The sequence below is a fragment of the Danio rerio genome, chromosome 9 (genome assembly GCF_049306965.1).
Source record: "Danio rerio strain Tuebingen ecotype United States chromosome 9, GRCz12tu, whole genome shotgun sequence".
Classification (NCBI taxonomy): domain Eukaryota; kingdom Metazoa; phylum Chordata; class Actinopteri; order Cypriniformes; family Danionidae; genus Danio; species Danio rerio.
This window is the reverse complement of record NC_133184.1, coordinates 23,157,881-23,183,156: the sequence shown is the minus strand read 5'-3', so window position 1 is coordinate 23,183,156 and position 25,276 is coordinate 23,157,881. Positions and strand designations below refer to the sequence as shown.

The 25,276-nt window shown below is 36.1% G+C and overlaps 1 protein-coding gene across 18 annotated transcripts in view; it reads right to left on the bottom strand.

Moving 5' to 3' along the window:
• Positions 1-273: 273 nt before the first annotated feature.
• Positions 274-25,276, bottom strand: part of arhgef7a (Rho guanine nucleotide exchange factor (GEF) 7a) — a 31,199-nt gene continuing 6,196 nt past the window's right edge. For 2 of the 18 annotated variants that reach the window (XR_012384942.1, XR_012384943.1), the window contains exons 3-22: positions 17,005-17,089; positions 16,736-16,869; positions 13,537-13,738; positions 13,362-13,450; positions 13,087-13,181; positions 11,094-11,189; positions 9,273-9,395; positions 9,048-9,186; positions 8,911-8,970; positions 8,640-8,786; positions 7,005-7,091; positions 6,759-6,837; positions 6,521-6,660; positions 5,531-5,752; positions 4,087-4,180; positions 3,916-4,005; positions 1,835-3,511; positions 1,615-1,714; positions 1,411-1,465; positions 274-1,304 (exon numbers count right to left, since the gene is read on the bottom strand). Coding sequence is in view for 9 of the 18 variants with exons in the window: in XM_021478663.2 (XP_021334338.1) it covers positions 1,182-1,304; positions 1,411-1,465; positions 1,615-1,714; positions 3,341-3,511; positions 3,916-4,005; positions 4,087-4,180; positions 5,531-5,752; positions 6,521-6,660; positions 6,759-6,837; positions 7,005-7,091; positions 8,640-8,786; positions 8,911-8,970; positions 9,048-9,186; positions 9,273-9,395; positions 11,094-11,189; positions 13,087-13,181; positions 13,362-13,450; positions 13,537-13,738; positions 16,721-16,869; positions 17,005-17,089 (2,346 nt within the window). In the remaining 9 variants the exon portion in view is untranslated. Of the gene's footprint in view, positions 1,305-1,410; positions 1,466-1,614; positions 1,715-1,834; positions 3,512-3,915; positions 4,006-4,086; positions 4,181-5,530; positions 5,753-6,520; positions 6,661-6,758; positions 6,838-7,004; positions 7,092-8,639; positions 8,787-8,910; positions 8,971-9,047; positions 9,187-9,272; positions 9,396-11,093; positions 11,190-13,086; positions 13,182-13,361; positions 13,451-13,536; positions 13,739-16,720; positions 16,870-17,004; positions 17,090-25,276 lie in introns of all 18 variants that reach the window. The other 16 variants (XM_021478663.2, XM_073911913.1, XM_021478664.2 and 13 more) reach the window with 12 other exon arrangements.

The following is a 25,276-nucleotide window of genomic DNA, read 5'->3' as shown; positions in this document are numbered from 1 at the left end:
GCACTACATGTTTAAGCAAGTAATGGTACTCTTTCCACCACAGAACAATAGTTTATATATCAAGTAATCATGTCAGGCATATTTAAAACAAGAATCATTTGATGCCATAAAAACAAACTATTTAAGTCAATATACTATTTAATATAATTTTTAATAAATGACTCAAGTAATGTTATGTTGATGAAAAGGGTCAAAAAAAGGCTTGTCTTTGACCCACATATTGTTTATGATCAAGTTTGTTTGTTCCATTTAAACTGAACAGATGCAACCGAAGAAGCAAATAAACTGTCTTTATTTACAGAATTAATTTACAGTAACATGGATCTGAGATAAAGAACACTAAATAAATATCCTACATGAATTCAGATGAGGTTATTTTGTAAGAGCTATAAGGAATAAATGTCAAGTACAGTATAAAGTCACAGATAGTGAAGTTCATAAATAAGAGGTTGGCTTATGCTTTGGTCACGCAAAATATAAATGACACTGCAATGTACAGTCATAACTGGAATCATCGGGGAGGGGATAAAAGCTTTTTTCACAGGTATGATGGATATATAGAATTCCCGTCACAGCTTGAGTCACAATGGCACCTAAAATATGCACTGACACACATATAAGCTTCATGTTCCACATTCAAAAAAATAGTGCGGCTCTTGCTTTGCTGTTTGCACACACTGTTGAAATAATAATTAAATATCAACATCTGCATGTAAACAATTAAATGGAATGGAGAAAGTTCACATCATGAAAGTATTCACAGAGTAAAAATTTTAAATCAGTGTGCATCTAAATAAAAGCCATTTAAAAACCACAAGTACCTGTAAAATCTGATGATCTCTTGAACTCTTGTAGTGATAAAGGTAATTTTGTAGAAAAACAGGACACTCTCGATCCCAAACTGACTAAGGAACTGTCCTTCTCAGCACCTATCATCAGGTGGAAGACAAATTCAACAGATAACATTCATGCCGCCTGATGCGATCATGATTGTTAAGCAATAAAATTAGTGTTTTTCAATTTTTAGAGCCGTATTAGATTCAACACGTAACATTTTTATGCTACTGCAGACTCATATTAACCCATGTACATGATAAAGGTAAATTTATATGACCTATAAGGGCTTCCAGGTCATTTATCCAGTTTAAAATAAGAAACCTGTAGTAAGAGGGCAGCTAATATCATAAATTTGTCTCATCCCAAGAAGGATCATTCATATTCTTTAGCATTTTTTTAACGATCCTCTCCAAATCTTTCCGAGCTCTCTGTTCTTCCTCCAGGGATTTTTTCATTTTTTTATAGTCCTGTTGAAAGGTTAAAATCTGTTAACTAGGAAACAGACATATCAATGTTTTCTATTTTAATACACATATACAATTAAAAACATCATAGAACCCTCTCAACACTCACCTGTTTAAGTTCTTGTACTTCATCTCTCAGAGCATAAACAACATCAACAAGACTCCTAAGGAAAAAAAATAATATTTAATGTCATTAAATATTTTTTATGCATAAGCTCTTGAATATGTTCCCTTGACAAACAACCATCTTCTTTACATATATTATAAAGCCTGTTCTGAGTGTGGACAAATATGTACGATAAATATGTCTTACTTCTCCTCCAGAAGAGTCTGACCGTTACTCTTCAACTCGTCTACACTGAACTTCTCGTCGCCAGGAACTATCAATGCTGGACTGCCATCTTTCCACTGTCCTGTTTCAAAAGAAAAGCCCCGCAAATTGATTTCAGCTAGTTTAGTTTAGTTGGACTTATCGATTAGCTCAGTACAGGACCACTGTGCCCCAAAAATGATTTGGACTGGATCAAACTTACACAGGACTGTGCGTGAGTGAGACAGGAGTTAGTCATGCAGAGAGGGATCATCCAAGGAAAATAAAAACATTCAGAAGAAGAAGAAAAATAAAGGACCAAGGGGTTTCCTGAAGGGTGGTCAAACTGAAACTTTCCTCAACCACACAAAAATCAAAACACCTGTAAACAATACAACACCAAAAACCGCTAAATAAAACCAAACAGAAATCAAAACCATTCAATGAAAAGGAACACTTTTGTTCCAATAGATCAATTCCTGAAAGGATAAACATACTGTACAAAACAACCCAAGATTTATTTCAAATGTATATTACAATGTTTGTGGCATGTTGTCATATATTTGACTCTGCATATATATAACAAACACATTAATAATGTCTTCAAACCACGTAAACATCACTTAAGTATCTCTGTTGAAGGATTTTAAGAATATCTGCATGAAACAACCGACAAAAAAGTAGTAAATATTCACATTTTCTTCTTGTTCATATATTTTTTAAACCACAGAATAGAACTTGGTCACAAGGAATCACATAACAAGAGGAACTATACTCTTTGTCATTCTTGAAATAATTGGCAAGTCGGTTTTCTTCGTCTCAGAAACGAGTCATACATAAGAGAAAAGCATCAAACACTGAGGCTTTGACAGAGTCTTGAATGAATGGTGAAGAACCCTTGACTAGTACCATCCACACACCTGATTTAAATGGAATAGAATTTCAACCAACATTAAATTCAACCTTTTTTTGTAAACTTCCATACTTTTCACTATAGACACCACTGTAAACTTACATGTTAGATACAAGCATACAAAAAGTCCAAAATACATTTACAAATTGAAAATAAATACATTTATGTCACACAATTATGAACAAAACGTCGTCAGTAATACTGTCCGAGGTGCCATCTGAGATCCATAAATATGAATTTCATGAACTCATTTGTTCAGCTCAATCTAATTGTCACATTCAGTAAACAGAGTCCAAGTAAATACCACATATTTCAGATGAATGACAATACTCTAATATTTACAGACATTGTAAGAGATTTATAATCTTTTATCTTCTTTTACAGCAGAATCTCTCCATGTTGCCTTCTGAGTGCATTATACCCTCAACAGCATTAATAATTCAATACTTAAGGGAATGAAGGAATACAAACATTTTTAAAGGACACTTAAATAAATACTGTATGCGATGCAAACAACGTAAAAAAAAAAGTTGTGTGAGGTTTGTGGTTCTGGGGAGTTGAGATGTCAAGGCAACAGGGAACTGCTTTGGGAAAGTGCATACAGTATATATGCAGAAAATGATATGGTGTGATTAAAACAACACTGATAGATAGATAAATAAATAAATATAAAAATGACCAAAATAAATATGCATCATGACAGGGCATCGAATAAATACATAAATAAATAAATAAATAGTTTCAAATAAATATCAAGTCATTTGAAATAGGAGTGAGGGGGAGATTAATTTTGGTGGGAGATGTAGGAGCTCTTACGGGTAACAGAGCCCATCCTGTAACTGTGGGCCGTCCATATACTGTCATAATCAGAGTCCTCTGAGAGGTCAGAAGTGGCCTCGGGCCTCGAGATACTGCTACGGCGGCCCAGAGAATCCGCGCTGGACTGATCCAAAACGTGGTTGTGCATGAGATCAGTGCCTTGCCATGCTGAGGAGGCCGTCCGGTCATGGATGAGAGGGGCGTTAAATCATATGAATGAAGGGGGAAGGGAGGATTGCAAATGGAGGTGGAAGGAAATAAAATGGGGCCGACCACATAGATGAAAGAACCAATAATAACCAGATAGAATGAAAATGTTTTTCAGATAAAAATAAAAGATGCATGAAGATGTCGTAATGAAAATATGGGGAATGGGGTCATGATAAATGAACATTAAGTAATGATGAGGAAAAAAGAGAGAGGACATTGTTATAAGAAATCCAGGAAAACCTTGTTAAGATCAAGACTTCAGTTTCAAGATTTCTATGTTAACATATAGAAAAGTAGGTAAGAATGAGAAATGTTTTAGAGGAAAAGAGACGGATGTGTGTGGGGCCTTGGACAGGACTTACTTGAGTTTAGAGTTTGTCTGGTTTTGGCACTCGTGCAGTAGGCCTCGATCACTTTCAGGATTTGAGCGTCCTCCTCTAGAGCTACAGTACCTGCCCGGATCAGAGGTTACGTTAGACTCGCCATCTTTCAGAAACTAGTTACCAATGACCTTATCAAACCATCCGTCTTACTCTTCCTTAGCGCAAACTCCTCGTCAGACGGCTTCCTCTCAGGCTTTCTCTTGGGCAGCAGCTTCTTCATAGTCTTAGGGCTTTTACTGAGGTCCTAAAAGAAGAAAAGAAAGTGAAAAATCCCACAGAGGAAGGTGAAAATTAGATTTTTTTAACATAATTAGGTGCTGCTTGTCAATCAGACAACGCTTTCATGTTTGCTCCAGCTGTCAATTGTGGGAAAAATTATTGATAAAAGTGGCATAATAAACCGCTGTGAGTTTAACTCCAGGTGCTGGGTGATGCGTGTGTAAGTGAGGTAATATTAATCGTCTTCCTACAGATGTGGCAATAAGACTCGCAGCTATTGCCAATAAGCCAGTCTTTAAATCTTGAGTCCTCCAGCCAGAGGTTCGAAAACCATTTACTTCAAATTCATTTGCTCCCTTTTACAACCCCGTGGACACCCTGTGTAAATATTTCAATTTCTTCATTAACTTATGCATTAAAGACAGCTATAATTGTAAAATTACATTTCATATAATTAAAACATATTAATTTTGCTGTTGTCTATCTGCAACTAATATTGCAAAAGAGTGATTTAACAGCTTCTATTCTAAAAACCTGTGGTTTTGTAGAAGTGTCTTTATTTTATTTTCTACTTTTTCAAGCTGTTCTGAAATAAAAATGCTTATAATTTTCAGGATTTTTTTATCACCATATCACCAAAATGTATGTAAATGCACGAAGAAAAAAAAAAGAATTAAAATCCAAATTTTATACTTCTCAAACTAAAGTTATGCCCTTGAGCTTTTGCACTAGTGGCATCTGGTCTCAGGTGATTTATAAAAAAATTTGCTTTTTCTGAATGAACAAAATGAGCCCTGAAAATAATTATAGGATGTAATGAGGGTAAACTGATCACTTAGTGGTCACGGACATCACTCATCACTTAAATGAGGTTAAAGTGATGAGTTATTGACATTTTAGCACGTCAGCCCATACTCTAATTTGATTTAACTTTAGAAATGTAGAAAAAGAGATCCAACTGGAAAGAAACACATTTTTTTCTGTTCATGCAGGCCATTTATTGGTTATGGAAGCCCTTTGTCAGTGGTTAAATAAACAGCTATTACAAAACCTATTAGGTTGTCGGTTAATACTTAAATCAAGCTATCATGTTAACTTTTATCAGCAGGCTGAGTGGAATCAGGATGTTTACTAACATTAAACAATAGCTTTCATATGTCCACTTTTTTAAACATAACTGAAAAATGAACATATATACGAAAACCTTAACTGGGTTCTAAAAGCGTAGAAATTATTTAGTTAGCCTAAGAGGTGTGTAATTAGTATAAAAATTGTGACTATTATATCAAAGCAAATGTTAGAAAGTAATAATTTTTACATTTTATAATAATATTTGCATACCTAATTTTAAATTTGTAAGTGGAAGTTACAATACCTCTTTATAACAGAGAGCAGCTGAGGGCCTGAGTGGAGGCGCTGGACGCAAGCAACTCAGGCTCCAGGGCTTCTGGGTTTTTGGGGGCTCCAGTGGACCCCACATCATGGTGCTATGTGGGGTCCCATGAGAGGAGGGGTGTGGTAGGGTGTGGTAAGCAGGAGCCACAGTTAGGCCCCGGCTTTCTCCATGTCTGGAGGGCGTCAGAGGGTGAGACGGGAGCTAGAGAAGTAAGATTTTGACAGTTAAGTGAATGATATTAGGCCACATTTTACAGTAGAATCAAACTAATGGAAGGATTAAATATATTACCCTACACTTGAAGGGATAGTTCTCCAGAAAGTTTACTGTTAATTTTGGCCATACAAGATGTAAAGTAGATGGGGGTTTTTTCTCCAGAACAACATTTAAGATGATTTTTAGATTGATCCATATATGCAAGTCAATGGCTACTGGCACTTTGAGAATCAATCAATTGAATCAAATTATTATTTGTGAAGCAAAACGATCAGCGTTTGCAAAAGCTTTAAAATTGTTATAATGTTGTTAGTTATGTTATATAATGTAATGCATTTAGTATATAATCTAAATAATGTTACAACGAATCAGTTTTAGTTTATAAGACATGAATGTATAGTCAGGAGCCATGTCTATTAGTTTTAATAAGGTATTAATTTTGTTTTGACTCTAGACGAGATCTTCAGTTTCAGCTAAAAATCTTGTTTAATGCTGTAATGAAGAACAAAGTCCCCTACATCTTGGATAATATCAGCTTATTTCCAATTATGGGTGAACTATTCCTTTAATATTGTGTAAATCTCTTTGTATCTGTTTTACAAATATGAACAGTTGTTTTACTTTCTGAACAGCAGAAATAGACAAAACAAATAATAAAATTGTAAATGTGTCAGATCTGTACTATTTATATTTACAATCCTTATATACTATGCATCTATGTGTCTCAGATGCTATGTTAACTAGCCGACTCACTGTGTGGCAGGGGACAGTGAGGGGTTTCATGCTGGGTGCCGCCATGGTGGTGTGTTTGGTCTGTCGATTCAGATGCTCGAGCCAGTCATGCAAATCCTGCTTGTTATAGCAGATCACCTGAAGCCTCTCAAACATGCTTCCTATTGGAGGAAAAGGTACAAGCACAGTCAATGAAAGACCACGAATGATCAAAAACACTTGATTGTGTAAAAAAAAATATGAGTCAGCGTGTTCTCACCCGAGAGCTCAAAAGCATCTTTATGACTCTCACAGTCTTCTAATGGGGTCACAGTCATCCCACTCAAAGGTAGCTTGCCCTGAGAAAAACAAAGCAGACGTTTCTCTTTGTGCTGGAGGCACAAGTGCCTTTTCACATGCGTGTTGAAAGTCTGTAGTTTGAGTGGATTTTAGAGGGTGGTGGAGTGGGACATTGAGATTTATTTGGCTGTGTAGTAATCAGTTCTGACAGCAGCTGCTTTCTGACCTGGTAGATGAAGCCACTCATCCTTGGACTGGCGGACAGGATGAGCAAAACATGAGGAAATAGCAAAAGGTAACGCTCATTCTTCTCCTGGAAAAAAAATTAATAGTTTTATGTATATCGATAGAACACAGTGACAGTAACTGGAAATTAGGACTGAAGGGACTGAAAAATTGACAATTATCTGAAATATGGTCTTTTAATTTTTGGCTTTAAAGGGCACCTATTTTACCCCTTTTTCAAGATTTAAGGTAAGTCTTTTGTGTCTCCTGTAGCTGTTTTTGTTGCCTGTGCCTTTAATGCTAGTTCTCCCCGTCCACTGTTCCCACATGCCTGTCAGTGTGTGCCTCAATCTCCGCCTCGACTGCGTCAGATAAACAGCACAGTGACAGACATGACGGAAGCAGATATCACTTAACATTTGTGAGAAATACTACAGTAAAAAAAAACTTTCCCAATGATTATTTGATGTATTTGTTGTGGAGTTGCAAAGATGAGGCACACAGAATGTCGTTACAAAGTTCACCCACGCACACACAGACACACACACACACACAGCGGACACTCACACACATCGCGTGTTTACTTTTTTTTCACAGCAATTGTGACAGGATACATGTTAATATCCACTGCTGTATGGATATCCATAATGTTAATGTACAAAATAAACCCGACAATGTAAACAAACTGGGAATGAAGTGTATTTTATAGTTGTACTGACATGCAGCTGTGGTGTTAAAGACAGTAAAATCACTTTAATTCAATACAAAAAAGCACTGTTAAAACTCATTCTTGATCACATTTGAGGATGACTGATGATTACAGAGAGCTGAACAGATCTTTTATTCCTGGTTGCTTTGTGCACATCCTGTCTTGTTGATATAATTATACACGTTACTACCGAGACATGTTAATACGCCGCTGTCAATTAATTCGGTGGGCGTGGAATCTGCACTCCTACGTCACGTTTCGGTCGGGCTCAAAATGGGAGGGATTTGAATCCTTTGGATTTTAAAATCAGGAAATGATGAAAAAAAAAACTTAATGTCTTTGTATTACCCCAATATGTCTGTAAACACAGTAGACCTACACAGTTCTGTCCCAACAGCTTACAAAAGACGATTTTCATCATAGGTGCCCTTTAAAAATAACTTTATGATACTTTAAGGTTTTGCTCTGTAATGAAAATTAGACATACTCCTGTAAAAACCTGAATTTTGAAGCTCATGTGTGCATTTTATAAAACATTTGTAATAATAAAAATAATAATACAATTTTAATAAAAGTAACAAGTTTAAACTTTTGAAAGAAGTGGATATAAACATCAGGGGTGCAAGTCTTTATTATTACCAGACAGTATTTTTCTCGTAAATTGAAAAAAAAAAAAAAAAAACACACATTATAAGACCCCATGTGTAAATCTCGAAGGCACCCACAGCAAATTATTCTTTCAGGTTTTAACGTCATTCTTGCACCACTCTATTCAGATAACTAAAATGAAGTCAAATTTGCAGCAAGCATACATGAACAAATTGTTCATAATCTGATATAAGCCCTCCATTTAGTGTAAAACAATGAATTTCATGCTGACTTTATTGTCTGATTTTGGTCAAATAAGTAGATATGGTGCTGTCCCACCTCACAGCCGTGGTTCTGTACCATGGCCTGACTCATATACAGTACTGAACCCAATGTCTTGATGTCCTCGCCCTCCCAGAGGCGAATGGTCTCTGCCAGGATCTGAAGCTCCAGCTCCTTGCGTTTCCGCACCTCCTGACATTGTGCCTGTAAACCACAGTAAGACGATGCTTTACAAAGGCTAGCTTCCATAGATAAGCGTATACCAAACTCTAGCAGCAAAACCAGGACACCAGTCTGCTTTAGATAACTAGGCACAGTTGACACTCACAGAGAGATTCTTGAAGGCGGTCATACATTTCTGAATTTCTGTCCTGTCTGGATGACCCTCCTGAAAGAAGACATAGATACAGTGAAAAGCTGTTAATCTTTAAAGCTCCACAAAGACACACACTCTCTCTCTTCTACCTCCATGTGTCTCTCCAGCTCCTTCAGTAATGTAGGATATCTGTCCAGCCTCATAAAGGGTTTGCTGAGGCCCGAGGTCAGTGTGAGAATACCAGGTACAGATGCACCCCTGGCCTCCATGAACTCCCCAAGTTCTTCACTGTGGGGACAAAAATGAGACATTAACCCTTATTACACCAGAGGAGGGTCTGTGTGTGGAAATCAGAGCACAGTAGGGTGGCATACCTGTGAACGGTGAGAACATTGACTGTCGATGGATGGTTGGAGCAGTAAGACACATTAAGAGACCTCATCTGAGGCATGAGGTTGAGAAAGAAGCCTCCCACCTTCTGCTGCAGCTCTGGAAGCCTGAATCACACAACATTGAGGAGAATCAGAACAAATACTACTACGTTCTTCTTGAGTTCGGGCTTTATTCTAGGGCTGAACACTATTGGAAAAATTTGACATTGCAATATTTATTTCCCTGCAATATATATTGTGATATAAATAAAATTTCAACAGATGACTTAAATACAGGGTATATACAGTAATCAGAGATTGAAATTCAATACCTTTTAAGACCTTTTTTATGAGTCTTTGCACACATTTTAAGACCTCATCACCACTTCCGGTTTCAACCAGTAACATTGCTGACATTTTAACTTGCAGTATATTTACTAAATATTGATTGCAAGAAACGAATCCTAAACTGAAACTGTATTTATATACTGAATAAAATGTTAATCCAGCAGGTGACACCATTACAGCAGCAGGAATAACAGTGTTTCCCTGGTTACTGCAGTAAACAAAGCAGAAACAAAGCAGTGTCAAATCCAGGAAAGCAGAATCACAGCATCCCAACATTCAAAGACTAAATCCGGGTAAACTTTAACATACTGATACTGAATTTAACACCTTGTAAAATAGCATAAGACATTTTAATACTTTTTAAGGGCCTTAAATTTCTCTAAATTGATTTCATTCATTCATTCATTTTCTTGTCGGCTTAGTCCCTTTACTAATCCGGGGTCGCCACAGCGGAATGAACCGCCAACTTATCCAGCAAGTTTTTACGCAGAGGATGCCCTTCCAGCCGCAACCCATCTCTGGGAAACATCCACACACACGTTCACACACACACACACTCATATACTACGGACAATTTAGCCTACCCAATTCACCTGTACCGCATGTTTTAAACTGTGGGAGAAACCAGAGCAACCGGAGGAAACCCACGCGAACACAGGGAGAACATGCAAACTCCACACAGAAACGCCAACTTAGCTGAGGCGCGACCCAGCGACCTTCTTGCTGTGAGGCGGCAGCACTACCTACTGCGCCACTGCTTTGCCCTCTAAATTGATTCATGAATTTTTAAGACTTTTTAAGACCCTGCGGACAACCTGAAATAGCTCTATTAGCAAAGTCGTTGCTTTAGATGGATTGGGATGATTTTGTAGGGGTGAGAAATATAAATATTTTGTAATCTTTTCATACATATGATAAACAAACTACAGTCATAAATAAACACAGTGGAGCAAATATTTAAGTGAAATAAACCATGCTTTATGGTTTTCTGTACAGTAACAGAAGTTGAATAATCAAATGTAAAATAACACTGCATAGTCTACAATATATTGTGCAGCCTTAGTTTCATCCTTAAACAGTTTAAACCTACAGACTCAATTTAAAACTTATTTTGCAGTTCATTTTAATTATTTTATTTCTAAAAATTCAGCAAAGATCCATCAAGCAATAAAGCAAGAAATAAAAAGTGACAGAAAAATTTGTATTTTATCCAATTTCTTTTTCTTATTATTCTTGTGTTGAAAACTTACCACTAGAGGTCAGTTTAAACATAAGAAACATCCAGTGATACTCAACTCGGAGTATACTTTAATGGACCTCAGGTTTATGTTACTGCCCAGGTCTATTTTCATCATCTAGAAGTCGTAACTTGATACATTTGATTGAGTCTCAGTTTCACTAAGTGCTCCTGTTGTAAATTACTCGAGATCAGAGCCAGGAATCACACAGCAGGCTCAGGGTTAGAATGAAACTCACTTGGTGAGATCCTCCAGTGACTGGACCAGAGTCTGCTGGAAAGTGCTGATCTCCTCCAGGTTCCCGAGAATGACACTAACATCTGCAGGGCTCAGTCTAACAGAAACAATGACAACTGTTAAAAAAAAGGCAGTTCATCCAACAATTTAAACTGTCATTTACTCAGTCTCCACTTGTTTAAAACCTATTTGAGTCTCTTTCTTCTGTTAAACATTAAAAGATTATATTTTGAAGGATACTGTAAACTCGTAGCCATCCACTTATAGTATTTTTATTTCCTACCATGGAATTCAATATCTACCGGTTTGCAGCATTCTTTAAAATCAAAATATCTTCTTGTGAGTTCAAGGGAAAGAACTAAAATAAGAAAAAGAAAGATTTTGAACCATTGAGGATCAGTAAATGTTCATTTGAGGGTGATTAAAGTAACTTCTTCCGTACAACATTGAATAACAGCAAATTGTAATTTTTTGATGAACTAATCCCAATAAGACTGTACGTTACATATTCCATTGATTAGTAAAGTGAGGGGATAAGTAAACTTCACATTTAATCATTTTTTTTTGTCTAATCATACTTAATGAACAGCACTATGCAGAAAAAAATAATGTAATTGTAATAAGAAATTACATTTTCACTACCTTAACGGTGCTATATGGAGAAATTGTATACTGACCACTTTTAATTGAAAATGTATAATCATCTTTAAAATAAAATAATATAAAATAAAAAAACAACACATTTCTGACATCCTAGGTTGTCTACGGAAGCATGCATGCATATATGTATTTTTTATTTAATGCCATGTTTGCAACCAAGGCTATTTTCAGGGCAACAACATTTCAATAAATATACAATTAAAACAACTAAAAATCATTTTATTTATGAATTCATTTGTTTGTGTTAATACATAATAACAATTCTACAATTTTGCCTGATGTCACTTTGTTAAAAATGTTGGTAACACTTTATTTTGATGATCCATTTGAGTATTAGAAGACTGTCTGCTTAATATCTGTATAATCTGTATTTATCTGTAATAAAAAATTTGCATGTACATGTCAACTTACACTAACCCCAACCTAACAGTCCACTTATAACCTACTGGGAATTAGTTGGCAATTCAAAAAACAGACCATCAAAATAAAGTGTGACCAAAATATTCATAAGAGAGTTCATTTCAAAGACTTCTGGAACCATTAAAAGCAGGACAGTCCAGTAAAATGTGTTTCAATGTAAGGGGAGTTAAGCAGTACAAACATTGAGTGGGGTCTTCATCTTTAAGCAAAAAGGCATGGGTTAATCTTGTATGTCCAATACGACATCTGGTAAAAATCCCTTGATCAAATCTAAACTCCGTTTGAGATTTCAGGTTGGATTTTATACAATTTATCATTTTCCAATGCATCCCACCTCCTCTTACCACTTGTTTAAAATGTAAACTTTGATAAAAGGTCTCATCTCTGAAGGAATTTGGCATTTGTTCACCACTAGTTTCAAAGCATCAGCAGCTGCATCAGCTGTCTATGAAAGCAAGAAAAAATTCCTAATAATAAAATAAAACTTCCAGTGACGCTAATAACAAATGGGGAATCTGCACTCCCTTTAAGGGACAGTTCACACAAAAATGAAATTTTACTCACCCCAAATACTAAACCTTTATGAGTTTCTTTTGTCTGTTGAACACAATAGGAGATATTCTGAAAAAAGCTGGAAACCTGTAACCATTCACTTCCATAGTAGGAAAAACAAATACTACAGAAGTAAATGGTTGCTGGTTTCCAACATTATACTTTAGTTCTGAAGTGGGTTAGATTTTTGGGAGATATTGGAAATAAATGAATTGTACCACTTTAGTTGAATTAACAATTCACACAATTTACTACTGGCTTATTACCTACCTATTTTTAAGATATTGTTTATTAGCACTTATAAAGTGTGAGTAGTGAAATTTTAGTAGTGAAATTTGTGCAGAAAACACAAGGCATGTTACCTTTCTGTCATCTGTAGAGGTCTCAGGTAGCTGGTCAAAAGGTTTTGGAGTTCCCTTGAATACTCTGTTTCAGTTTCTAATATGTTCTGTAGCACCTGAAAAACAAACAAGCAGCAGCTATTTTTACACAAGACACCTCTAAAATAATGATTACAAATCAGCTGTGCTCATTCACAAATCAACAGTGTCTGATTACATTTATGCGCACAACCTTCCAAATGAAGCAAATCAGCATGACAACACTTGAAAAAGACACTAAACTCAAGTGTGCTTACCAGGTTGTAGTAGGTTTTACTGATGGATGCGGTATCAAAACCTTTGGGAGGGCTTTTAAGATTTCCAGATTTTGGGGACACCTGTTTGTCTGTGTGGAGAGTTTTAGGAAATGGAGAGATTTAATAAAAGGATCAAATGTAAAGACTGTTTATCTGTTTTATAACTGACACGTACCTGACCCTTTGACCTCTTTGACATAATTGCTCGGAAACCAGCCCGTCTTGCCGTTGAGGATTCCTTCCCACCAACCCCCTTCTTCTGTGCGAGTGACACTGATGAGGTCGCCTTTGCTGAAAGTAAGCTCATCCTCATTGGTCTGCTGGAAGTTGAAGCGAGCTTTAACCACTAACTGAGCGTTACTGTTATCCGTCATGTCCTATAAAAGAGAAACAACTCATGTTTCATGCAGCCTCACAGTGCGTTAACAAGTCAGAATATTAAAAGTGACCCACTTGCATTAATTAGTGTACACACAAGATGCTGCTTCTGACAACCAGTTAGAAAAGGATATGTTTGCATTTGTATAAAAAGAAAATATGCCAACATAGCAATTGAACACTGCAATTTTCAAACATTCTTTACTTGGATTTTATTGAAATGTTTCAGAAATTTTTAATTGCTATGGTAACACAAAATGTCACCCTTGACATGCAATGTAACTTCAAATGCTATTCAAAGTTCTGGAGTTGGTTAGATTTTTGGGAGATATTGGAAATAAATGAATTGTACCACTTTAGTTGAATTAACAATTCCCACAATTTACTACTGGCTTATTACCTACCTATTATTAAGATACTAACTGTTTATTAGCACTTATAAAGTAAGTACCTACCCAATACCTAAGCCCAACTACTACCTTACTAACTATTAAAAGGTCACGAAACAACAAAACGCATTTTTAAAGATGTTGAGGGTCATATACATGTCCCATGTTGCAAAAAACACCATTACAACACAAAAATTTAGGGAGTTTAAATTTTTGCCTTGTTTTGAGCAAATTCATTCTTCCGGTTAAAAAAAATTTTGAAGCAAGGTCCTGCAGATGAGATCATTGTAAGCCAGCGTGGAGATTTGCGGTCTGTACCGGCCGGTACAAAGTGATATCATTGAGTTTTCAGCACATCTGTTCATTAACTCATGAGAAAGACAAATGGACCAATCAGCACGCTCTATTGTAAACAAGATGCAACTTCATTAATATGCATGATATAGCTTTGAAGACTCCTTTTACCTGTTGCAGTGTTCAGAGAGACGCCACGTTGTTTTGCTAACCGTGATTCAAACAAGTAGAAAATTAAGAATTGTTCAAAGACATTGGTCGTCAGCTTTGCGTTTATAAATGTGCCGCAACAAAGATTTTCTTTCCATTTCCCATGATGAAAACACAGCTCACAAGTGGATCCAAGTAGTTGGATTACAGTGGTCTGCTAAAACAGGGATTCCCAAACTTTTTTATTCCAGGACCCACCTCGGCAAGTAATTCAATCTCAAGACCCACCATAATATTTTAATATGGAAAAATGGATAAAAAAAAATGTATCCATTCAAAGCAGTCAAAAATATATGATTTGTGGCTTTTTGGATTTTGCGATTTGATTTGCACAAAATGAGGCTCGAAGTGCTTTTTGTGGGATGCTGGCTGTGGGAAAAACGTCGTATAAATATGCCAATGCTATTAACGTTATTGCTGAATAGATCTAATATTTACACATTTGCTTGAGGAAGGAATGATGGGGTAGTTACATTACTAATACTGTTTTCCATAAAATATATGCCCTTCCATATCATTAGGTGACGTTAAAACTAACAGATAGCACTATAGCTATTTATTGATTAGCAATCTGTCAATGTTGGGATGTAAAAAATATGGGACAACAAACAGCTTCAAATGATAGAATACATAGCAAACATTAGAAAATATCGACAATAAAATAAAAGGTTTAGCCTATTTAAATCAATGGCCTATCCAGAAATTAAATAAAGCTATAAAAACTCTTTTACTTTACTCTTCTCACTTTTAACTGTATTTGCATATTGATTAAAGTTACTATAGTTATTTAATGAAGAGCAGCAAATTAATCATTGTGTTTTGTTTGATAACAGAGGTGTTAATGTAAGAATGCACAGATCTATAATGAGGCATTCGACTACTTTAGTAACTGTTGTGCTCATTTAAGAGAAAATTAGTAGTGTTTAAAATAAAACACGCAGGACGGAGCAAAGAAAAAAAAAAACGGAAAAAAGAAGCACTTTTCCCACGGTCCCTTACTGAGAGCTCCGCACTGTGCGAGCTCTCCCGGCTTAACACAGATTGCAAGAGCTCTAAAACATGAAAAATATGCTTGTAAGGAACATTTTTTACCCGAGAGCTTTTTCGAATCTGAAAATGGTGAAATTCGGTTTTGCCACTCGTCTAATTAAAAAAAAAAAAAAAAGACGTGGTTCTAGTTGGTGTTGATGGTTCTGTCTTTACAGATTTGGTAAGTGTGTGATCAATGTTCTTTGTTTATGTTTATTCAGCTGGCAAAGTTAGTTGATATCGTCAGCAATACTCTTTTAATTTTTAAAGACATACATTAGTCAAAATGATTTAGTTACTAAGTTTACAGAAATATCACTACAATATAATGGACTGAAAATCCTCCACTTGCGCACAGCTCTCAGATCTGCTGTAAATGCTGCTCTCAGAATCACTGTCTATCTCCCCTGCTTCTGTATTTGTGTTGCCGGTGTGAGAATCACCTATAGTGCACGTAATAAAACTCCCTTTCTCATGCAAACCCTTCCGTCTTACGCCACTCCCACCTCAACAAAGCTGGAGTCACTTTCCTCAAACTAGAGCTGTGAAAACACTGTGCTGAGACAGGAGGGTTTCGTGGCCCTTTAATAAGCAGCTAATTAATAGTTTAGCGAGTCTAAAGTCTTAGTTAATGGTTTGCTAATAGTGTGAATTGTACATTCAAAAAAATAAAGTGTAACCAAATTAATACATTTATTCTGCAAGGATTCATTTCAATTATTAAGTGTGTAATAATTAAATTTCAAACAAAAAATACTGAAAAAAAGAGAAAATGAATGAAAGTTTCTTGAGCACCCATACATCAAATAGAATGAATTGTAAATGATCATGTGATGATGAGGACTGGAGTAGAGGCTGCTAAACTGTACAAAACGTTTTATAAAACCAGCTGATTTTTGACCAAATAAATTTAGCTTTGAAGACCAAAGTTTTTTTTTGTTTTGTTTTTTATTAGAAAATCTTATTGCCACCAAGCTGGAATTATAGTTTTCATTTTATATGCATAGCAAAACAAATCGTTTTGACCAAGATCTTCTGATGTTGGTCTAGCAGTCTCACCCCAATGTTACTCACAAGGCTGCGAAACTGGTTATGGAGCAATTTAGAAGATCGGCCCAGTGAAGACTGGGAGGCCAGCGATTCAAAGGACTTGATCCGGTGGGCGGAAGAGTGACGCGTACATACAGAGTCGCTGCCAATGCCAATATCTACACAGAGAATAAATACAAACACAAGCTATCAGGAAAAAAAGCACATTAGGACATACATTTAAGAACATTTAAGCAGGTCAAAAACTGTGGATTTGGAATTTGAATATCTAAATGGGAGAAAGACACACTTACCTGCAGTTACTTTATTGAGGGCAACCAGTGTAGTGAGGACTCTGCTAATGTTGTGGCCCTGAAGCAGGTCACCAGCCTCAAATGGCTACAGAGAGAGAAAAACATTATATAACATCATTAATCTAGACCACCTAAATGTCTGTTAAAGCCGTGAGAGCATCATATAGCCTATTTCAAGCACATTAAGCTTAAGGGAAATTACTCTAGCTGTGCTGCATAAATCTTAAGAGCTTAACATGAGAAGCTAGTTTCAGTGTATCTTAGTTAAAAATTTATATTACATTTATAAATTTACATAAAATAACATTTTTCAGACTTTTGACAATTTCAAAGATAACAGAAATCCTAATTTCAACTAAACAACTTCATGAACTAAAGCATAAATCATATTTTATCATTTTAATTTATATGCATTAAAACAAAACATCCATAAACTGTAATACTGATTTTACCCATGCATATTTAAAAAAAAAGATTTACATTAGATTACATTATTTAGGGGATAGGAAAAGGTTCACGAGGCGGGACTCAATCTCAGGACACCTGCAATATATGTCGGAGCTCTACTAACCACTAATAATAAAAATGTCTTGCTTTTATATAGCGCTTTTCTGGTCACTCAAATCGTTTTACAAATTTGGGGGGGGGGGGTCTCCTCATCCACCAAAAGTGTGCAGCATCCTCCTGAATGACATGACGGCAACCATACTGTGCCAGACTGCGCATCACACACCAGCTGATTGGCGTAGAGGAGACAGAATTATGAAGCCAATTATTATATGGGGATGGCTAGGAGGCTATGATGGACAGAGGCCAGTGAGCAAAATTTGGCCAGGATGCCGAGGTAAAACCCCTACTCTTTTTCAAAGGAAATCCTGGGATTTTTAACGCCCACAGAGAGTCAGGACCTCGGTTTAACATCTCATCCGAAAGACAGCACTCACCGAGTAGTATATAGTTTCCATCAATATACTGGGGCATTATGACCCTCACAGACCACAGGTTGAGTGCCCCCTAATGGTGTCACTAACACTACTTCCAGCAGCAACATACACTGTAAAAAGTGAAAACTTAAACTAATTACTTTGACTTGTTACAATTAAATGAATTAAGTTAGACAAACGTAACGTATGACAGTTTTCAGTAATAAATGAAGTTAGTTCTTTTAGGTGTAACATGTTTTAGTAATTTATTTAAGAAAACAAGAATGGAAAAGTACATAGAGTACAGTTCAAATAATTTAATTTAATATTGGTAATATAATAATAATAGTAAAAATACTTTTATTACAGTACATATAGTCCCCTTCCCATGTTAATATAAAAATAATACTTTTATTTTTTGTGGCAAATACAAGTATTGCTCATTACTGATATTAAACAATAGTTATACTTGCCATAAATAAATTATTAAAACATTTTATACCTAAAAAAAAACTAACTAACAAATAATAAAATAATTCATTAATTAAATAAATAATAAATAATATATAAATAAATTAAGTTTGTCTAACTTAATTCATTTAATTGTAACAAGTCAAAGTAATTTGTTTAACTTTTCACTTTTTACAGTGTAGCTTTCCCATGAGGTCTCCCATCCAGGTTCTGACCAGAGGCAGCCCTGCTTAGCTTCAGTAGGCGAGAGTGTGAGTTGCAAAGAGGCCTACAAGGCTATCGGCTTTCTCAATAAATTGATTTGAACTTTCTTAAATTTAAATTCCATGTGAAAATAAAGTAGTATGTTGATGTACTTCCAACAGAAATTTAATACAGTGGTCCCTCATTAATTGGGGAGTTACGTTCTAAAAATAACCCACAAGAGGCGAAATCCACAAGGTCTTCAGCTTCAAGGAGTAAGTTTCAGCTTTATTTTTTAATTCTAATAGATGTTTTTAGGCAGAAAAAATGAATGTAACGAACCGAACATTCATTTATTCCATAATTATGGCGCCTCACTAGCATGTCCAGAAGTCCAACTTTTTGTGTGATGGTTAACTTCTTCCTTTGCTTTTTGGATGCTACCGCAGGTGCTTTTGAGGGTGCAGAACATTTCATCGACATTGTGGGGTTTGTTTGGGGAGAAAACTTGCAAACATACAGTACAGCACTTCAGAGTCACACTGCTAGCGATTGAAGATTTATGTAAATTTGGCAAGCTGAACACATTATGTACTGTACAGGAGACACAGGAGCATGGAGGAGACTGATTGACAATGGTCTAAGCCAATCAGGACGCAGAACACATCGCACTGTAAAAAAAATAATAAAAATCAGCAGAACTGCAAAGGTGAACCACGTTATAGCGAGGGACCACTGTATTGAGTAAGTGGTGGGCCTTTCTTTTGCGTATCATTCACTCATACCAAATTAATGGTATGAGGGGCATGGTTAAGAATATTGTGGTTAAAGCCATCAAACTGACGTCAACAGAGAAAGTTCGCCATCTCAAAAGTAGAGACAAATTGTCAGACTTTAAAAACTACCAAAACAAAAAAAAAATCAGTGGGTTAGCTTGCACAGATTAACTTTTCACCTAAAAAATAAACATTGTGAATATTAATTTCACACAGACTCTCATGCACTGTAATATTGTGATATTCAAAATTTTGCTTTTTGCCAGCAACATTTTTATAAAATATTCACGGCATAGTCATGGTAGTCTAGCCTATGTATATACAATGAAGCGGGCCACATTCGGCATCTGTGGAGACAATCATCCGTCATCGCTGCGTGTGCCGCTTGGCCTCCGAGCAGGTGGTGTGGTTAGCCAGAGGTCACTGATGTCTCTTTGCTCATCGAGTGAGAAATCTGATTTGTTCAGCTCTAGATTGTCTGTCCCTTGCTGTTCTTTGGGAGTATTTGAACTGTTTGACTGACAGTTATGTGTTCCTCTGTGAATAGTCAGAGGCTGTGTACAATTCCAGCTTCCGCTTTACCTTCCGCTCTGATTACATTTTATACCCTGAGAGAAGCAAAAACAAGAGTGTGTGGATGTGTATAAGTGGACAATGCATCATCTTGAGCTTTTTGCTTTACAAAGTGATGCTGCTCCTTCAGTGATTTACTGCATGACTGTAGGAATACGTCTATTTGGAAACGTTGGCCTACTTCTACAGCTTAGCTTACATAGAAGAATATCAGTCATCGATTTTATGATGGCCATTCTTCAATGTGGTTCCACACCCATAGATGCACTAAAAATGTGCGTTTCAGAATTCAATTAAATGGCTTTAGCACACCTGAACCACAATAAAAAAATGATTTAGGTTAGGGATGCTCCGATCAGGATATTTCCAGCAGATACTGAGTACCAATTTCCTGTCATGGTGATCAGCTGATACAGAGTACCAATTCTGATGCTTGAAGCATTATATAACTTTGCCACTGCATAAGCACATTTTCAATGAAATTATGAGATATTGCCTTACCTAACAGAATAATTTAAGGATGTTGCATACATGTTATGGTCGGAAGCAGCTTTACAAAAATAATAGATAAAACAGATAGAAAAACAATGGTAAGAAAAATTACTAACAATGCAATTTGGAAACATTGCACATGTGCCGTAGCGCTCCTGATGTATAAACTGGGTGTACACGTACATCTTCCTCTGCTTCTAAACTCGCAAATAACAATTGCGATCGGTTTACGAGATTTGCCAGATCAGCAAGTACTGTTTGAGTTGTGACGTGATTATCGGCTGATACCGATCTCTAGCCGATCGATCATGACACTTTTCCAAGTTTGATGATTTAAAAAAAAAAAAAAAAAAAAGACTTTTATTCAGAAAGTTTCTATTAAATTGTTAAAAAAGACATACTTAGAGTTGCAAAATATTCCCATTTCAAACAGAATCTTCTATTTGAACTTTCCATTCATCAATGAGACCTGAGAAAACTAAAAGTTAAGAGAATATTTATTTATTTATTTATTGCTTGATTTGTCTATTGAAGCATTTACAAGTGTAATATTGAACCTCAGAATCTTCTTGCACTTATCAACATGTTTAATAATCAAGATTTAAAATTGAGATGATAACAAATAAGATAATGTGTCCTCAAACTTTACCGTCAACGAAGTAAAGAGTTGTGGAGAAATCCTGTCAGTTTTAATAAATAAATAAATCACATTTTTAAAAACCTTAAGTCTTTCATTAGCCCCATTTATACTTATAGCAGTGTGTGTGTGTGTGTGTGTGTGTGTAGGGGTAAAAACACAAGAAAGAGAGGATTGTTTGACTGTGCAAAACATCATAGCATACTACCAGTTTAGTTCTTATATGATATTCTCAATGAAGAACTAATCATTCTTCATGTTGACCTCGTCTAACCAACCACTTTATCAACCACGATAAACTTAGCATTTCTGTTATTTTTCACTTGTTTCTGTGATCATGTGATGCAATAATACAATATTAATAATCGCATACGCAATAGTCACATCACAAAAATATGAAATGTCCAGTCTAAATTATAGTTGACCAGGAGCTACAGAATTGTATTTAATCACTGTATTTACATAAAATTTATATGATTTATGCAAAAAAAATCTTATTTCATCTGACGGTGAAAACAAAACAATATTTTTACTTGCTTTAAGAATTTTTTGATATTTGGACTGGAAACAAGAAAAAAAACTAAGCAAAAAAAAATAATTTTCTCTATAGTGGTTATTCAATTTCTGTATCTGAATACTATTTATACTCCCAAGAAGACTATTAAATAGTGCTATTCAAACTGTATTCATATCACAATATTTATTGCCGAAAAATAAAATATTGCAAATATCAGATTTTTTTCAATATCGTGCACATGTGCACAATACCGTGCCCTAGTCCACATGCTTAAGATTTTAGGGGAATTAAAGATTCTATACTGTGATCCCACTGAGAATGAAATCAAACATTAATTCCAGTGGGAGTTACGTGATGCAGTAAAATGCACAGTCAGACTGCAGATCTGAAAATGTCATGATGCAGTTAGGCTTGAGATCACATCATCACAGCTGAACAGACTCAGAGCTTCATGGAGGAGCTTCAGACGAGACTGTGCATAAGGCAGAGCGAACTGAACACTGAGCAGATTAGTCAAAATCCTGTAAACCACAAATTTAGAGCCATGCAGAGGATAAGCTTCAGAGTCTCACTTTAACACACACAAAAAAGCATGAAACAAACTCCAGACAATTAGAAAAGGCTTGTTTCAATCAGGTCCAGCTGTATTACATAATCTGTATGTGATGTAAATGGAGGAGATGAGGGCCATCATCCTGGAATCTGCACACATAACATTGGCTGGAGGTGGCAGATACTCCTGAGGCGGTCAACAATCAAATGCCCTTGCACATTATCTGCTGTAATGCTTGACACACAAAACTACAAATGTGTGTTTACTATCTGCTCATTTCTCTGTGAAAATACATAGCACTTCTGACTGTGATTCTGCTGGTGATGAACCCCAATGGAGCCTTGAGCACTGCCAGGTCAAACAAACACCTTTTAACAGGTCAAAAGCCGCATTTCCACTATCGGGCCAGTGCGAGCCAGGGCTTTAATCGGGCCGGGGCGGGCCAATAGCCCGGGAGGTTGAGAAATGAGGCTGAAATCATGTCGCGTTTCCACTGTCGGGCTAAAGCTCACAGCGCGTCACGCAAACACCGCCCACAGAACGTCCCCGAATCAAACGTCACACAACCCGCCCACTTCAGCGGGAATCAGGCAGATAAAGCACACCATAGAATCATCACGAAACGAAACCATTAAAATGAAGACAACCGAAACAAACAAACGACACGTTACTGTACAGCAGTACATTATATGTCTGTACGCACAGACCTGTGTATTTCCATTCATTACATTTGTTTACTCGCCGACCGACTGCATTGTGCATGGAGTGCTTTCGCCACCAACACAGAGAGCGCACACATCCATAATATAAAGCCACAGAAATTCTCCTTTATAACTCGATATGGCATGTATATTTTAACATCCTCGTGTTGATAGAAGTCGTGTTAAGTTTTCAGCACAAGAGCGAGAAGCCTAATAAAATATAGCCATATTTGTTGCGCTCGGCAGCTATTCACTAAAACTCCTCATTTAAAGTTTCATTTATAAATTTAACCACGTCATATAAAAACATAAACAGTTGTTTGAGGATATAGAACACATTTTGTGTTTGGGCTTTCCCCCATGCGTTTAAAGCAGCGAGTGCTGCGCAGGACTGAGTGACAGAAAAAAAGGTATAGGAGATTCTGCTTTCACTCACCCAAATAATGCTCTGTTTGCGCGATTTGATTAATATCATCGTATCCAAATACTTTATAAATATTTACTTATATAAATATTTACTTTATATAAATATTTCAAACCTTCTCCGGTGTTTATTGTTTTTAAAAAATATCGAAAATCTTTTTTTTTTTCAGACAGGTCTTTGCAAAATGAAAGGCTATATGTGGCTTTAAAACGGTTTGATTTATGTATTGTATATAGGCTACCTACATTGTTATAGTTAGCTTTTGTTTATTTTATATTGGTTAATTTATTTAATGTGATTTTATATATATCCGGTATTTGTAATTCTTTAAATTATATTTCAATATACCTTAGGCTATTTTATTAAGATATGACAATATATTGTTTAAAGTCTACGAAAGTGGGCACGTATTTTGTTAAGTTTATGTCTTTCTGTTGTATTTATATGTGTATTATCTCCAAAATAAATAAAGAAAAAAGCCGCTCGCGGCTAGAGCTGTGAAGGAGCGCTTTTGCCCGGTCTCACACACACATACAGGCATCTAAACGTGCACAAACAAACAAACAAACATTTTAAACTTGACAAAAACTCTCGAAAACCTTTACTGTCTGATGTGTTTTTAATATGGTGTAAAGATTATTATGCGTTATTTAAACATAAAGGAGGACACAGCAAAGAACGTCACTATAAATTAAAACTACTTTATTATACGCAAAAAGACCCCAGACTATAAGGCTAGATGTTTTCTTTCCCTTATTTCTTTATTTGTTTGGCGCATGTACTCATGTGCGATCAGAAAACTGCCCGCCTCTCCTTTCACTCCGCCCCGAAGCCCCAGCTGGCCCTCCTTGGCCCAAGGTATTCGGCGGGCCGAAAAAGGCCGGCCGCTGGCCCCAAGAAAGCCCCGCTTTGGCCCGATTAGGCCCCGGAAGTGACAGTGGAAACCCCACTGGCCTTGGCTCGCCCTGGCTCGCTCGCTTTAGGCGCGATAGTGGAAACGCGGCTAATGAGAAGCAAATTGCTGTGACAGAGGTGTAACAACAAACAAAACGCTAAAATGCTCAAATTAGATAACTCGATGAGGCACAAAGTGTAAATTAAAAATAAAGTACAGTACAAATAAACCAAAACTGTGAGGATCTATACACGTATGAACCCTCAGATGAATTCATTAACAGATTTTCTGGCAGAACAATGCACCTAGATCTCACTGCAAAAGCAAGATTTACACACTATAGCACACAGCATTAATCTCATGGATGGCATCCAGTGAACTTGAGAAAAGGGCATCTTTCCTGAAGATATTGTCAGAATGGGTTCAGATAGTGCTTTTGACATTATGCGGCTTCCAAGAGCTCCATATGTGACGTGGGCCTCAACCTCAGCACATCTAGATACACTTGACAATACATTAGCGCTACCCTGAACCATCTGTTCCCTAATAAATGCGCATAGATCAAAATCTCACTAGCCCTTTGTATGTCTATCTGTGCACATTTGTGTCCAAACTAGCATGTTCATAACAATGATCAGACATTTGAAACTCTTCGTTTTTTTTCATATATTTTAAATTAACATGATAATATAATCTATACTAAACACTAATATAATAATAGAATTAGAATTATCCTACAACAGCACTGACAAATAAAACACAATCATTTAATTTTGCAAATGATTGCCCGTGATTGGAAAGAGACAACTTGAGAAATCTCTTTGGATTAATGGTTAAGTGTTGGGCAAAATTTTGCATTAATGGTATTAAAGTCAAGTGTTTGGGCAAAATTTAATTTTTGTTTTAGTCTTTAAACTAGTGATATTTCTTTATAATTTAATATAAAAATTGTCATGTAAGGGGATTTTTGCATAAAATAACAAAGAAGGTGCCATGTTTTGAGACTTTGTTTTTATCCATACCTATACTTTTATACATATCCATACTACACAATAGTGCATTTAAATAATGTTTTAACTTGGGATATATATATATACATGTATATCAGCAGCAATATCATTGATCAT